At 33.2% G+C, this 18,127-nt stretch overlaps 1 protein-coding gene across 3 annotated transcripts in view; it reads left to right on the forward strand.

Annotated features, from left to right (window-relative positions):
• The window catches only part of LOC126830236 (dachshund homolog 2), a 79,061-nt gene that overhangs the window by 46,980 nt on the left and 13,954 nt on the right, over positions 1-18,127 (forward strand). For 2 of the 3 annotated variants that reach the window (XM_050560587.2, XM_050560589.2), the window contains exons 3-6: positions 303-492; positions 4,016-4,149; positions 6,558-6,680; positions 12,891-13,106. In XM_050560587.2, coding sequence (XP_050416544.1) covers positions 303-492; positions 4,016-4,149; positions 6,558-6,680; positions 12,891-13,106 — 663 coding nt within the window. The remainder of the gene's footprint in view (positions 1-302; positions 493-4,015; positions 4,150-6,557; positions 6,681-12,890; positions 13,107-18,127) is intronic. The other variant, XM_050560588.2, reaches the window with a different exon arrangement.

Below are 18,127 nucleotides of genomic sequence, written 5' to 3' on the forward strand. Positions count from 1 at the left end.
ATTTTTCATTATCTATTTTTGAACTATTATAGCAAGAACGGACAGCTCTTTATCTAAATCTTACATAATGTATCTTTTATGTAAAATAATTAGTTGCTAATGTAGGATTAATTTGAAGATCATTCCAAGTTTTGTTTTGAACCAGTTTTTGAAAGAGAAAGTAGAAATCTAGCGAGAAATTACAAGAGATGGAAAAGTGTATAAATAAAAAGAATTCATCAAATGATGTAAAGAGGTATAGTTTTGTTGTCATGATTTAATTTTTTCATATTTTAATGTTGTCTGCTCTCTTTTTTTTTCAGACCGCAAAGCATTACTCAATGGTTTTCCACACCATCCATATGCCCTGGGACCACTGCCATTTATGCACCTGGGACACCCGATGATAGCGCCCCCTGTTTCCATTGCGATGGCTTCTCACCTCGGATTACGACCAGACGGTTCCATCATCAAAGATCGCTCAAGTTCAGAATCAGACTTAATGGCATCAAGGTAAATAAGATTTATTAAATTAATAGCATTAAAAAAAAGTTCTTTTGAGTATCTTTCGCTTTAAAACTGATTTATTGCCAAGAATGGATTCAGTTCCATTGGTCCAAACTATAATCAAAGCTCCAAATGCGAGTTGGTGATAAAGATAAAGAACATCTTTAGTTGTATGGTAAATTTCAAAAATTCAGTTATTTAATTAAACATACATTATGCAAGAGCTAAATCTGCCTATTACAGGTCTTTCTTTAGTCCTGAAATGTTATCTAAACTATTAATTAGACATTTATTCACATGAGAAAACCTTAATCAACTCTCGTGGCATCTTATGTGTCGAATTTTCACTGGATTTGAATCTGATTTGCTGCTCAACGCTCATTAATGATTTAATCCAAAAATTCAAATGCTAATATCTCAGTTCAGAGTGGAACAATTTGACTGAAATTTTCAACATATTCCCTTTTCATTATCTATTTTTATCTACCAGGTATTATAGGGAGAACTGTCAGCTCTTTATCTAATCTTCCATAATGTATCTTTAATCTATATCTGTTTCCATTTTGAGAAATGGCTGTTCACGTTTAATGTCAATGAAATGATTATTATTTTATTAATACAATATTATTGTATTTGTGACCTATGAAATTTAGTTCACAACACAGGTGTATGAAAAAAAGTCATATTTCATACATTATGTTTCTTTATTCCACCAAAATTTAGCATATGTACCAATTTTTTATTAAAATGAATAGAAGAATCTGGTGAACACATTGGAAATGCATACAAAAAATCAACATTTACATTACCTATAGAACGTAATTACATTTATCTTCATAGTTATTGGCATGTTTCATTCCGACACAGAGACTGATTGCACAACTTCCAAGATGGAACCCAGATTGTTTTCAAAACTCTCGAGCTAATCTCAAAACACGTGGACTCGAGTCTCTTTTATAAAGTCTCTCCTTGATGGCAAACATAAACAGATGTTAAGAATACAAAGTTTTGAAAACAAGGAATAACATAGAGTAAAGTGGAAAAGTAATTTTGTAAGCGCTGTCAGTAGAACAGGGGTTGATGAGCTTAAGAATTCAGGAATCGTGAAGGTAGAGCTAGCAGGCGTACTTAATAACCCATGGTTCCTCGGGTACACCACAGGCTCAAAATGTGCTTTACATATACAAGTAAGATAGAGTTCTCCAAGATGTTGTTTAGTTCAAGTAGTCTAAGATGAAATGAATTAAATGGGTGATTTGTGCGTAAGGATATCCTGCCTGTTCAAATACAACTTACTCTTGTCAGGTCATCGAGTAAATGAGCTCAATTCTGCTACTTTCGATTTAAGAATTATCAAAAAATAATAAACGAATGATTCTATTAAATTTGGGAAAATATTGGATAGTAGGAATGTGTGGTTTCCTTTAATGTTTTGGTGCACAATGGGTGTTTCACAGTCACTGATGTTCTACTTTGTCACACCAATTCTTATGTAAATGTTCGTAAATGCACACATTTGTTAATATAATTAGATGTAGTATGATTGACAGATCTTAACTCCTCCTCCCCTTTAGACACACCTTAATCTTTTAGTACTAAACGACGTCAACTCATAACCGGAAGGGAGCCCATGGACAAAAAAATTCTCCCAAAAGTTTAATTTTATTTATAGGAGGCTATGAAGGTAGTAAGCAATCAGTATGTAAGTGCACCTCGAAATGTCACGATTGTTTTAGGGACTCAGCGCCACCCACTGCGGCTAAATAATTATTTCTTTTATATTCTATTGTTTTGTAAACATATTTTATTTATATAACTTGGCTAACGTGCAAGTTATGTTTTTCATTTTCAAATCATTTATAATGTGAAAGTCATAAAACATTGGCGATATACTCCCATTTATAAATAGAGTCTTCAAGTTGAAAAGTTAATCGTCAATTGTTTCATTGCAAATCATTTTTACGCTTGTTTCTAATAAATGAGATTGACAAATGGAATCTATTGTACGGGCGACATATGGACATCATCAGGTGGAATAGAACGCAATAATTTCGTCTCAAATGCCTTAATGCAATACAGTGAACTCTTTGGAACATACGCTTAAAAAAGACCCGCTGAAAGAAATGCCTAATTCCTTTTAATATTGTTTAGCTTTTAAAGAGAACACATATTTTCCTAATAACATGAGGCCCAGGGAATTTGAAAACTTTTGGGATGCATTACATATTTTGATGTAGTTGGGAACAGGTGATGTTATGTTCACCAGTCATATAACACAGGGTGTGTACACATGCTTGTTTGAAATCTACACAAATGAATAGAACACCGGTTTGAAATCTTAGGTTGGGTGGGAAGCTACATCAACAACAAGTTTTTTGATTAAATTTACTTTGAAATCATTTTTTTATTTATAAGTTACTAGTTTGACTTATTTTCTTTTTTTTGTGTGTGTGTGCGCTTACATTGTACAGGTTTAGCGATAGTGTCAGCCGATTGTATAACACATGAAAGTTAGGCGTTTTTCTTTGAAGGTTTGAAACCGTGAAAATAAACAGTGATTTGAATTGTATGTACACATATATATGAATTCAGATCGGCTTCATTTAAAAAGGTATTGGATATATTTTCTGTAAAGAAACAAGTGAAATTGAGAATGATTCACTAAATAAAACAATTTAAAATACCAAACTTATGAATCATTTACGATGCATTCTGAATCTAAAATTTGAAACATATTTAATAGAGTATTTTATTATAACAACCTGATTAAAACACAGATCTATATTTCGTTTTTTATACGCCCCCATTGAAATGTGGTCGTATATTGTCGTCACCACCGTCCACAAACGAAGCGAAATAGGATCTGTGTTTTAATCACATTGTAATTATAATATTATACAAGAGTTAACTCTGTCTATTGCAATATTTTTTTCTGTCATCAAATATTATATAAAATTTTTCACACATATATTTAAGGGGTCAGTTTTTCCTTTCTAAGAAATAAAACCTGTAATGAAATATTGTTTCAATTTCTCAAAAAAGTTATTCTAAACTTTGAAATAATGATTAATGATACGATCACCTTACAGTCAGTTAACGATCTGTGGACCAAATGATACAATCATATCAATAATCCAACTGCATTTGAGACTAAAAACATTTAGAATTACCCCCCCCCCCCCTTAATATTTGAATATTACAAATTCATCAGAGAGAAAGAGAGATGGGGTTTAAGGTCCTCTCAACACAAACCAGGTCATTTTGGGACTAACATATGGTTCAATTTTATTTCAATAATTCGCTTGCCTGTAGGGATCTTTAGCAGTGGGAGGAAACCAGAGGACCTGGAGAAAACCCATGAGGTTGGACAGGCGACCCTACTCCTTGTCACATACAACTGGGGAATCGAAACCACACCAGTTAACTCAATGACAGACCTTATGATACAACGCGCACACTCAACCATTCGGCCCCCCAAATCCACCGGAAATATTTTTTTGAGATTGAATGTAATATTTTTGTTTTCCAGGACTCGTGATGATGTGATTGAAGGAAATCCAAGAACATACAACCCAAATTCACCGTACAATAACGACCATTCGTTACATAAAGGCCTAGGAAGTCTATATACCAGTATGTATCCTGCACTGCAACTCATGAAATGCAAGTTTTCTAGTTCATCCTTATTTCATTTTTCATTATTTAATGCTTTTTTTCCCAAATTCATTTTATTTGGTTCATAGTGCCTTCATTCTATTAGTACTTTTCTTTAACAAAAATTCTGTCTTTGATTCTATTTCTTAGTTCATGAATCTTACAATTAGTCAGGTCAAATTGCAGAATAATCTTTAAAAAAATTACAAGAAAACGTTTTATTGCATTTTCCTATAATATTTGGTCCAGAGAACAACATATCAAAATTTGGCCAAAATTGAGCCACCGCAAGGGGTAAAATTATGACGTAAAAAAATGGCTGCCATTTGGCCCAAATTCCTAATTAGACCGGGAATTTTAACTCAATTTCGCACCATACTGGGCAGTTGCTGCAATAGAAATGCCGGGCCACGGTTTATGGTCGGTTTACACATATATTATCACCCAAAAAAAGTCAGAAATCCGTGATGAATTACTAAGATATTGGTTTTATAACAGCATTGTTTTACACCTAAGCCTTTTAAAACAACAGCTTTGATAGAACATGAGCGGAAAAAAGGGATTTTGGTCAAATTGCAGCCATTTTTTTTGACGTCATAATTAGACCCTTTGCGGTAGCTCAATTTCAGACAACTTTTGATATGTTGTTGTCTGGACCTTATACTACAGAAATACACCATAATAATTTTATTACAATTTTTTTGATGTGTGTGTATTTTTTTCATATTTTGACCCTACTAAATGCTTACTGTTAACAGTGCATGACAACTTTGTTCATTTGGTATCATTAATTTGTGGTTGAAGATTTTTTTAGTTTTTCAAAGTCATTTATCCAACTGTTGACAGATAACGATAAATAGTAAAATATAAAGATTTGAGTATTTTTTGTTCCTTAATATCGTCATTTCTAATCTGTTGAGTGGATTAATCACCCTGATAGAGATCTCTTTGACATATTTTTACAGAATTAAAAAATTGAACCATACTAATTTGAAATTATAAATGTCATATTATACAAAATGAAAGGATTAATGTAAGACATTCTCCATTGGTCCCCACTTGTTGACTATTTTAGAATTAAGTTGATCAATATTTGTGGTGCTTGAAGTGATTGATTAAATGAAGTCAAGTTAAAGAACTTGTTAAATATTACAAGTTAAATATTGGTAATATAAGCCAACTTAAAATTATATTGTTTGTCACATTTATATTGTTCATTGCTATAACTTTAATATTGGCTATTTGTCTTCTAGGCTAATTTATTCTGTACTATTCAATAGTCTTTATTGTTTTATTTTTGTGTTGATCTGTTCTAGTTTTAGCTGTCTGCTAGGTTGATCTGTTCTATAACATGTTCTGGTTTTAGTTGTCTTCTAGGTTGATCTGTTCTAACATGTTTTAGCTGCCTTCTAAGTTGATCTGTTCTATAACATGTTCTGGTTTTAGCTGTCTGATAGGTTGATCTGTTCTATAACTTGTTCTGGTTTTAGCTGTCTTCTAGGTTGATCTGTTCTAACATGTTTTAGCTGTCTTCTAGGTTGATCTGTTCTATAACATGTTCTGGTTTTAGCTGTCTGCTAGGTTGATCTTTTCTATAACATGTTCTGGTTTTAGCTGTCTTCTAGGTTGATCTGTTCTAACATGTTTTAGCTGCCTTCTAAGTTGATCTGTTCTATAACATGTTCTGGTTTTAGCTACCTTCTAGGTTAATCTGTCCTATATACTGTGTTGTGTTCTAAGTTATCTTTTTGCTGTCTTTTTTTTATCATGTTCTGTTCAAAGCCATCTAGTCTAAGCACCACCTCTCTTGTTACTCAGAAATATCTGACCCTACCAGGCTTTTAATAGCCCCTTAGTTCTTGTTTACTGGGGTCAATTACTGGATGATGAAAAAAGCAAAACACAAAATAATTCATACACATCTGTAAAGAACAGTTCTTTAGCTTTTTAACTTTGTCGTGCTAGACAATGTCTCCAGTCAAATATGAATCCTGTGGCAGTTCTCATGATAAAATATACAAAATAACCTAGTGTTGATTCTAAAGAATTCAGTAGGCAGATTTCCCCCAGTAAACACAGCAAAAAGCTTCTCTCTCCTGGCTATCAGAAGCCCTGAAAAGGTCAGATACTTCAGACTATCAGAGGCCCTGAAGAGGTCAGATACTTCAGACTATCAGAGGCCCCGAAGAGGTCAGATATTTCAGACTATCAGGGGCCCTGAAGAGGTCAGATATTTCAGAATATCAGAGGCCCTGAAAAGGTCAGATATTTCAGACTATCAGGGGCCCTGAAGAGGTCAGATATTTCAGACTAGTAATCTGTATCTTTCTCTGCTTTCCTCAGTATCATTATCATTATGTTGATTATCATCTTCAGTATCGTTATTTACGTTATATTTTTAACATTATGGTTTTCAGATAATAAACCTCTCAATCTACATGTGAACGGCCATTATAAGGACCAGAAACCATCTTCACATCCAAGGAGTGATGAAGAAGAGATGGATGATGATAAATTATCAGATGAAGATCCTGATGATGGTAATTTTAATTTTTTTTTATTTTTCTTGACAAAATGGGAATATTCTCTGCCTACAAGACAATGTTTCAACGTTTCAAATCATGGTTAGAAATTTGGTTTGAAATCAGTCATGTACATGGATAATCTTGCAGGGTTGAGGAAAACATTGTTGACGTTCACCCATGTACAATTTGCTGTTCATGGTATTGGAAAAGTAAAGAGCATTGAAAATTAACATACATAGTCTCAAAAAGATATCCCCCTTGTCAGTGATGCAGGATGGAGGGCCTGACAAGGAACAAGGACAGCTGTTCAGTCATTCGAAAGGTACGAAAAACCCATGTACACATTGGCTTGCACGTTAAAGGTCCCTTCACCGTTGGAATTCGATATAAGAGTAGACCGTAGTGCTGCTGTCCAGGCAAAATTTCACTCATAGCACACTGTATGGCGTATGCCCGTTTCATTGGCCCAGTTCGGAGCAGAACAGTAGGACACTAAACCCCAGTTCATTTCATTTCTCAAAAAGATAGCAGTGTTAAACCGATTTCCATAACATTTCAAAATGTTGGTTTGTAGTGGTGAACTTTTGTTTCTATAAAAAAAATGAAAGAAAAGCTATAAATTTTATATACTAAAAAACAAATTGCATTTTATGTAAAAAAAAGCCCTGTTGAATAAGATTATTAGCATTTCTGTTTTTTATTTCAAAAAGAGAAAAGAAAAAAACAAAATATAATCCTGACTAAACTAAGATGTAGCCGAATACGGTTGATAAATCTTGACTGTAGACCTGTGATCTTATTACAGCTCACACTTAATAAACTGTGAGACTGTCACCTAATAATAAAAGAAATTAGTCCGAACAAAAACACTCCAAATGTATCAAAGTTGATTTTACCTTTTGTGTGATTCTTTAGAGTCCAATAAATTAAGATAAGAGGCCAGTGTTTTCGGATAGAATTACCTGCTGTACCATCTATCATCCCCACTTGCACAAAATAAAAGAAGTCTTTAATTAAAAAAGCAAACCACTCTTATTGCGGAATCAAGAAAATATATGGTGGTTTGTAAATGAATCCCTTTCCATTGCTTTCTTGTACCTGTAAATTCTTTTTATTTCATTAGCAGTAAATCATTGAGATAACAATACAGGTAAACCAAACGACATTGAATTAGGCGTCAGATTAGAACTAATTGAGTTCTGTGAATTTAAGAGATTTGAACTTAATTATCCACGTTTCGTATTCATTTTTTATTTTACAAGTTAATAATTAAGAAATCAAAGAAACTTGGGTTTTTTTTTATTCACAAGACATTATAACATGTTTTTCATTTAAGAAAATTCTTGAAGCTTTGAAAAATACTTTGTGTGAAAAGATTCTCTCGAGATATACTTGAGGTTTCTTAGATCACTGGAAGAGTTCTTTTTGATGAGATGCCTGCAAAACTTGAAAAACAAAAATCAAAAATATTCAAGTATGGTGAGACTAAAAATAATTAAGTTGTCATATTCCTCAAGAATTTCATGATTATTTTTTCACAAAAGTTTTATTTTTAGTCGTGATTATTGACTATTTTTGTAATCATTTTTTTTACACCCCACACCCACCCGGAAACAGCAAGTGAATTACAAGTTTAAAGATACATTATGTAAGATTTAGATAAAGAGCTGACCATTCTTGCTATAATAGCTCAAAAATAGATAATGTAAAATGAAAATATTGAAAATGTCATTCAGATTATTTCATTCTGAGCCAAGTTATCATTGTTTGTAGTTTTGACAAGATGTGTGCATTGTGGTAACCAGTGCAGGGGTATATTCAAGACTTAGCCTGGCTTTCCCCTTTTAAATTAAATTCTTAAATGGCGAACCGTTCTTATCTAGTTAAAATCTTGAGTATCCGATGCCATCAAGAGTTTATATAACATTTCAGGCCTAAAGAAAGACCTGCAACAGGCAGATTTAGCTCTTGCATAATGCAAGTTTAATTCATTACCAACTATATGAGTTATTTTCTGTACCTTTGTCTATTGAGTTATTGTCAATTCTTCTAATTTCCTATTTCAAGTTATAGGATTGTTGTTGATCAATTAATATAAATTGGTCTCTAATATATTTTCTTTTCTCAATCTGATTATCCTCTTGATGACCAAAAAAAAAAAGTTAAATTTTCTTCTCCAAATACAAAACCATAAAACAATTAGAAATAAATGTCAGCGGAAACCAATTCCATTATTTAAAACATTTTCCAGTGAATCGAGAGGAAAGCACTTAGTTTTCTTGCCGTCTACTTTGTTTCTGTTTTGTCGTCTGCTATTGTCAATCGCTGATCGTTATTGAATTTAGATATTGGAGAATAATATGTCGACATGCTACATAGATAATCTTATAGCCAAATCTTTAATTTGTCATATTTTTAGAACAGTTAATGTAACATACGGAAATAAACATTAAAAAACCAATAATAAACTTCTGTTTGTTGCAGTCTAGTGATGAGTGTCACTCAAGGTTTCTACGTTTGTCTTCATCTAATTACCTAAACTTGTTTTATTCTCAATGTATAGTAAAAGAAAAAAAAAACCTGATGTATGTAAAACTAGCATTTGTGAAATGGCAAAAATCAATGATTATTTTGAAAAATGACGAAAATAAAAATTGCCAGATATTTCCAACTTATCAATAAGTGTAGAGGATATCAGGGATGTCATAATCTAACATGCAAAACTTTTTGCGTAGAAATTCTTCGGCAGTGACATATTAATCTTTTTGGCAAAAAACTGAGAGTATCTGCCAAAATAATTTGTTTTAATAATTTTACTGGTCGCGTCATTTCCGATATCCATGAAGAATGTGTCAATCGCAGCCTTTCTGACATAACGTTCATTTCACATGCTGTCAATGCACACACTGGGGGTTATTGAGTAGAACGTGGTAATACAAACTGCCTTGTTTTTCTAACAGCCTCTGTTAGATATCTATGTTTATGTATTCAAGGAAATTAGCGTAAATTTCTTCGAGTGTGAATGAAATAGGCAGAGATAAAAGGGGATGGAGAAATTTGCACTGTGAGTTTTGTTTTATAAATAAACAAGAAGAAAGAAATATTGATCCTAATTAATACACGAGGAAAAGCATCCACCTTTCTGCTTATTTGCTTTTTTGCATACCTATATTTATGGAGTTTTTTGGCGGGGTTTCTAAGTAGACAATTAGATTTGAATTAGAATAAATATATCGACGGCAAATATAACAAGAGCAGAAACAATAAATAGGCTCTAGATGACTAATGGCAAAGTTCGAGAACTTCATAAAAGTTGAATTTACTTTTCGGTGCTTAAGGTCGAAATATGTCAATCTTGTCTGTATTGTGAGAAAATATTTGGACAACTCCAGCAAAAGAAATACAGACTATTTTTTAGGATAATATTCATAATGCGTGAAATAGTGTGTTTATTGAATTAGGACGGATAGGATAGCATTAATATTATTATGATTGATCTAACAGACAATCATATGCAATGGTTATTTTTTAATGTCCTGTGCTGTATTTAATGAACTTATGATGAACTTACTAAAACCCGTGAAATATGGTGTATATTTATATATCAGCTGCTGAATTATAGAATTTACATGTATCTTATGCTTTCCGTGGAAAATGTATATTAAGTAGGCCCAGATGGTATAATGAACGAAGAAAGAGAGGGAAAATTATGATTTAAAAGTAAATTAATCACGGTGTTTGTTTGGAAAGCTAAGCGATCTGCTTGTTTACATCTGTGGTAGTGTGAAAAGTTATCGCAACCAAAGGTGTGTGCGCACTGGGCAGATTTTCTCGATGTTGCAATTAGTAAAATGTATATCTATGAAAGAGATATTTCAAGTGCATTGGACAGACGAAACACAGAACATTCATCTAATGACTGTAACAGGTTGGGTGTAGGAATATGGAAAACCTATTTACATTCTATATTTAACGTAACTCATATACACTTAATATCACTTTTACACATGGTTTCATTTTTTAGGCTCAGTAATTGTGCAAATGATATCAAATTGGTGATAAAATGGCCGCGCCATAATTCCTGATAGCGATTCAGAAGTTTTGATTCAAGTGCACTAATTAATATGGGATGAAGTAGCTTTGATTTCTGCTGTTAGCTGTCTGCAGTTAAGATACAGACGTTTTGTAACCCGTCATGAAAAAAATCTCATCGCTTTTAACTGGTCACATGACCTGATAAAGTGATACGAGATTCGAGAAAATAAATCTTAGAAAATAATTTTGAAAGATGGAAGAAAAAGAGAATTTTAATGTTTGCAGATATCAAAGTTAAAGTTTATTTGCTTTGAAGTTTGCTCAATATCATGTATTCATTAAAACTTTGAAATCCAAGTACACGATTAATAAAGTAGACTACGTTAGCAGTTGATTATAAAGACAAACAGGAAAAAATTAACGTCGTTTTGCTAATTAGTTTTTATGTGTATATTACCCACCTTATTATAAGTTCTACCCTCATTATTGAAATCAAAGAGAAAGAAACGTATGTTTATTTCTTTGATGTAAGCAATTATACAACCTAATAATAAATAGACTCACTAGGTCCCGTGGAATACCAGAAAACATACGCTTGGAATTGGTCGGATCCACAGCCATGCCTATTATAATATGACAGTAGGCACTATTACATACTATGTAAGTTAAGTAAGTAATACAGGGCAAATCAGAAATGCTGTAAGCTCTTACACAGACCAGACTATCATCTCTGTTAATAATCATTACATATGTGTGCAACTAAGTGAAGCCATAATACGGCTTTCATCTCAATACTTGTGTTTTAATATTATCCCAAATGAAACATCAAACGAGAGTTGGCGTTTTAAAGACCAGTAATATGCCGATTCTGTAATTAATGTTAGTTTGAAAGGGAATACTTTACATGGGGTAATTTATTTTTGCTTATGTGCTTCAGAAGTGATGCAATTTAAAGATTTCTTTTAAATCAATACGCCACCTAATGATAGTCCCACATGTTGATTAGTGGTTAATGAATGCGTAAAAAAACGGAACAGAGTAAACTTAATATTTCTAATTTTTGTATGATTCCTTTGGCGTCTGCTGATGTTGATGAGTTGTTTTATAGTAAGAAAGGGTTAGTTTGGTATGTAGATGTAGTAGCTACTAATTCTTTTCTTTCTCCGCTCTTCGGTTATCTCATAATAATAGATCTAAATAGCAGACTGCAGACAGCATAATCACTACAGAAATGATATTTAGATGAGAGCTCACTAAAAAAAAGAATTGCACATAAAATGCAAACTTCTCTAATGAACAGATTACATATACCCTTCGCATAAATGATTGTAAATGCTTGGAATCATCGCAAAAAAATTGTCTAATAATATCACATGGTCTCAGAATCGTTTATCCATGTTTGATGATATGTTGACATTGGAAATGAATTTGGTTGAGTAGTTTGGTTGATTTTATTTATTTTGCAGTGGTTACAATGGGTACATATATGTAATAGGTTATTTTAAAGTACAAGAACTTGTTTTTAATCCCGTAATGAACAGATGCAATTTCATCCAGGAGACCATTTAAAGCTCATTTTTTAAAATAATGCAAGTAATTATGTCAACATATCCTTTCCATAATTATAACAAGAACCCGAATGTCGATATTACCTGCAACAGGTAAATTTCAACATTAGTAATTTCCCCCATTCTCCGTGGGTAGTCGTAACTTTCCGTAATTAAACAATCTGTGACGTCATTTTAGTCCCTCTGCTCATATTCTAGTCTATATTTCTATGTGCAGAAGGACTAAAATGACGTCACGGATTGCTTATTGACAGAAAGTTACGACTACCCACGGAGAACGGCGGAAATTACTAATGTTGAAATTTACCCTTTTCAGGTAATATTGACATTCGGGTTCGGCTTATACTTATGGAACGGATATGTTGACATAATTACTTGCATTATTTAAAAAAAAAATGAATACTTTTCCAGTGACCTTTAATTTCTGCCTAACTTTTAATATCCAAATTGTAACAGTTTGTAATATTCATATTCTATTGAATCTATACTAATATTTGTGACTGTCGTTTGTCTGTCTGTTTGTCTGTCTCTGTTCGGGGTTGGCGGCTACACTAGGTCTGCCCCAAGTGTCCCTTAGAAAAACAGTGACTTCTGACATCTATCTTGAATTTTATATTTTCAGATTTAGATGACAAATCAGATATCAACGACACATCATTTACACAAGAACCCACCGATAAATCAACAAATCAGAATCTGTCACATACCAGTCAACTTCTAAATGGAGAAACAACGGGAATATCTTCCATCGAAACACTGCTGCTCAACATACAGGGTCTACTTAAAGTGGCTGCGGAGAACGCAAGGCACTATGATCGACAGATTAACCTCGAAAAAGGTATTTTCAATTATAATTCTAATACAGTGGTTTTCAACCTTTTTTGCCAACGGCACACCTTGGAACATATGAAAAAATAGCGGCACACCTGGCTAAATATATATGAAGAATATTTGAATTTTGCAAAATAAAAACATGGCAAGTCATAGACGGCATACAACCGTAAACATAGACTAGTCATAGTCACAGAGAATGACTCAAACTAAATAAAGAAAAACTCAGCTATGAACTTATCAGTTGACACCATTGAATACTCAATTGGGATCACATCGTTTTTCGCATTTTCTTAGTGTGCCGTTCAAAATTTTGCGGCAGACTTATGAAGATCTCGCAGCACACTGGTTGAGAATCACTGTTATAATAAATCTCAAATTTCAGCGGTACAGCGAACATACACACACCATCATTAAATTTACAATAACTGAACAATTTAAACACTTACAGACACATCAACCAGAGAGGTTTGGTCGCTAAGTGGTCTGATCTACACACTGTAGATCATAAAGTCTGTGGTCTATGCAAGTCAAGGATTCAATTCCAGGCTCGTGCGCTTCCTCCCAATTCCAAAGTTTCTGTACATGAGATATAGAGAGAGAGAAATGGGGTTTAACATCCACTCTGACACAAACTAGGTCATTTCAGGACTAACATATGGTTCAATTCTATTTCAATAATTCGCTTGCACGTAGAGGTCTTTAGCAGTGAGAGGAAACCGGATGACCTGGAGAAATCCCATGATTACCCCACGATTTCTATCGCAGCATGAATTGTGATAGTTGGAACCTAGCATTAACAAGATAATTTATATCTAACCTGCAGCATTTACACATTAAAACAAATTGTTTAATTCACTGAATGAGTCAAGTATGCGTCTGCTCATGATATTTCAAACATCGTCTTATCTCCCTTTATAGTTTAAAAATAAAATGGAATAAAAACTCTTTTTTAAGAACAATAATATTCAATCAATGTTGGTAACAAAAAATGATTTTCAGCAGAACAATTTTTTCGTATAATCTTTTATTTCATTTTGTTGGTATTAAAGATAAAAGATTTGGATGCGATCCATTTCAATAGATCTTATGACTGGGAGGTAATGTCGCTATTAAGAAAAGTTATTCAGCTATGAAGAAAATTAACGATCACTTTGTGATGATTGAAAAGAATTTTTATCCCAACGACAAACAAATAGATACATTATTAGAATAATCAGAAACTAAAGAGTGATGCTCCGAACACTAATGGCCTCTGCTCAGCTAGATACAGAGAGAGAAACAGCTTTGCTATTACACACAATACATAAGCACCTCTACTCTTATAATACAGAAAGCCTTTGATTAGCCTTTGAATATGATAGCTTTGCTGGAATAAAAGGAATGGGAAAAAAACAATGTTTAATGTTTTGTATTTAATATTGATATGAATAATATAAATGTAAAGCCACACGTATTTGATGGACTTATTGGTAGTGAATGACGAAAGCTTTGTTTCGGGTAATTATCATGTTATAGCAATTATTTCTGTGATGGGAAGCAAATCCTAGTTTTATGCTTGGCCTCATTCAATATACTATTTGTAATGTGATTGTTTTTGCGCTGACATTTGTAGTGATTATCCATGCCCGAACATTGTTTATGTCTGGCTGAGTTGATCTGGGGGATTTCATATCCCATGGTGCATACATTGCCAATAATTTCTTCTCATTTGTGTTGTTGCATGCCACGGTGGTTTTACCGTATTATATTGTAGAAATTTACCAGGGTGAATGATTTCGTATTTTTGATCGAACCCCAGTGCTATCCAATTAAAACCTCTATAAAAATTCAGCAATCTGGATTTAAATTGATGTATTTGATTAGGTGTCTGTTGTTGCCAAAAATCTTTTGAAATATTTCAATCCCAATGTTTCATTTCACTACTCAACATGGCTGAAAGATTGTGTTTAATCTTGCTTAAAGTTTGGTTGTGTAGTTTTCATTCTAGTAGCGTAGAGATTATGTTTCTTATAATTTGATTGCCATTGGTTAATTATAAGTAGAAAATCATGAGACTGCTCAATCAATTTTTGCGAATTTTAAAATGGAACTTTAGGCCAGTTTTTTAATCTGAATTTCAAGAGAGAGAGAGGGAGAGGGAAAAATGAGGTTTAACCTCCACTTGACACAAACTTTTTGGGACTGACATATGGTTCAATTTTATTTCAAAAATTTGCTTGCACGTAGGCGTCTTGAGCTGTGGGAGAAAACCAGAAGGCCTTGAGAGAAAACCCACAAGGTTGGACAGGCGACCCTACTCCTTGTCACATACAACCGGGGAATCAAAACCACGCCAGTTGACTCAATGACAGACCTTATTATGCAGCATGCACGCGCTAACCATTCGCCATCCAACCAGACCTGAATTTCAAGTAATCAGTGGTGCAGGACAAAGGGCCTGACAAGGACAGCTGTCTAGTCGTTCGGATGGTATGAAAAACTGAGGTCCTGGCAGTTGAAATTCAATATAAGAGTAGGCCATAGTACCACTGCCTGGGCAAAATTTCCCTCATAGCACCTGTATGGCGTATATGCCCATCTTCATTAGCCCAGTCTGAGCAGAACAGTAGGACGTTAAAACCCATTTCATTTTATTTATAGTAAAGACTATGGTAATATGATGATTATTATAGGTTTTAGTTGTGTTGTGTAATTTATATAGCACGGTCAGCACGACCAAACAATTCATATTAATACACAGTCATTATAATTCTCTTACAATCTTCCTCTTATTAATAATTCACCATTTCCAATTCATCATCGACAAATCAGACATGATTCCATTTCATTTACGCGTTCGGTAATAGAAATAGATTTGGAATGGAGTTGTGCTTTTGGGTTTTGTTATGTATTTGCATGAGTGAATTTTATTGGCAAATCAAGCTAAAACAATGAATTGTATTTGCCAAGAGGGTTACTTTCCAAATGTCATTTTGTCTCAAGGTTATATAATTAGCCTTTAAAAAGCTTTTTCGTATTGTCGACTAGACTACTAAAAATAGTTAGACGAGAAGAAGTATATACACCAAGGTACTCAACTTGATTTTATTTCATGACGAACAATCCTCGTGGGACATCTGTAAAAAAACCAACTCCAAGAAAGAATTGTACATTCGATTATTTGATTTGATTTCTTTCGTCGTTGTTGTGGTCAGAGGTTTTTTTTTTCCTGATTAAGAACAGAAAGCTTTTAACTGTTAATAACCTAACATATTGTCAAAGTGAAAATATGGCCACCACCATTTGTTTTCTTTCTATGTTTTTAGCAGACTGTTTGTATTGACAGCTTTTCTTTTAATACTTCCCAATAAAATCATTGCCGGTAATGCGACTGCTGGCCGTTTTTTTTTTTGTCAGCCATTTATCTTTGTCAGTGTGATCAGCTCATTGGAATTAAGTAACCACCATATTGTTCCGACTGCACTTGGTTCTTAAAAAGTGAAATAAAAACAAAAGAAAAAAAGCTTAATAAAAAAATAAAATAAAAATTTGAACAGAATTTGATGCTCCGTTTCTAAACAGTCGACAAACCTTTTAAGAAAACAAATGGGATTGATTTTGTCTCTGTATACATATCACATAATGAAATTTGTTAATTAAATGACTTTTTGCAAAAATAATATTCTTTTGTTTAAAATGTTATGATATACGAGACAATTGTATTGTAAAAAAAATAAAAAAATGTTGAGTAATTCAATACGGTGTAATATTATTGGATTTTGTCTCTTGTATTTAATGCCTTTTAATTAATTAATATTTAGCTTTTAATACGTGTTATTCAATATGATCTACGACTTACCAGGGGCAAACAATAAATTTATCTGATTTATCTGTCAAATTCACACTAGCGGACTTTACTTTTAAATTGACAGTTTTCAGATCACAGGCCGAGATGAATATTATATACTGTTCAGATCACCAGGGTTTTTAAGACAGGGTCATATTGCGTTCACACGTACTATAACCCAAACCAGTTTAACTATTCTGTCCTGTTCGGTTGGAGGTTAGAGTTAACTACGCATGGGTAGCTTTATATTCTTTATTCAGTTCTCGCACACTTTTGATAACACTGGCACTGCATGACGCTGCCATTTTCCCAGGAATCTAACTTACTGTGTACTGCGCATGTCCAAAGCGAGCTGGAGCCAGAGTTTTTAAAGCGTCTGAACAGACTATTAGGTATTTGATTGGGTCACTATTCAGTAGATAATGGCTAGTTCTTTTCTAATAGTCCGTTCAAACACTTAAGTTAAACTGGTTTAAAAACCCTGGGGATCGTTAAACCAGTTTAACTTAAGCGTCTGAACGCACATGTGGGGCAAGTAAACCTGTCTTCAAGAAGGCTTTTTATTTTAAACTGGTTCATCTTAGTCGTCTGAACGGGTTGGTTTAAAAACCCCAGCTCCAGCTGTGCAGTATGCAGTAAGTTATGTTCTTGGGAAAATGGCGGTGTCACATGTTTTTCTTCATCTCAACCCATCTTTATAGGGAAAGGATCCATGATGGGAAATAAATATACTATTGAATTAAATGTTACATTCAGAACTATCCGAATAAAACTTGGGAGAGACCTAATTTCATTAACTTGAAACACAGTTTTCCCTAATTAAAGGAATTTAATTGAGTTCTTACTTAGTTAAACTGGTTTTTAAAGCAGATTAATTCAACACTAACATATTCAAATTCTGATAATTGAATATGGATATGAAATTATAACTGTATTAGACAGTGTTTGTTTCCTTTAAAGATACCTTATGGGAGATTGGATAATGAGTTGACTGTTCTCGCTATAATAGTTAAAAACTAGATAATGTAAAGAGAATGTGTTGAAAATTACAGTCAAATTGAACCATTTTGAATTTTAAGCCTAGCCTCAGTCATCATTACTGAAGTCTGTACGATAAAAAAAACATAGTTTTGATTATTCATTTTTGGATTTAATCATCAACGAATGTTAAGCAGCAGATTGGATTCAAGTCCAGTGAA

Source organism: Patella vulgata, chromosome 8, assembly GCF_932274485.2.
Source record: "Patella vulgata chromosome 8, xgPatVulg1.2, whole genome shotgun sequence".
Classification (NCBI taxonomy): domain Eukaryota; kingdom Metazoa; phylum Mollusca; class Gastropoda; family Patellidae; genus Patella; species Patella vulgata.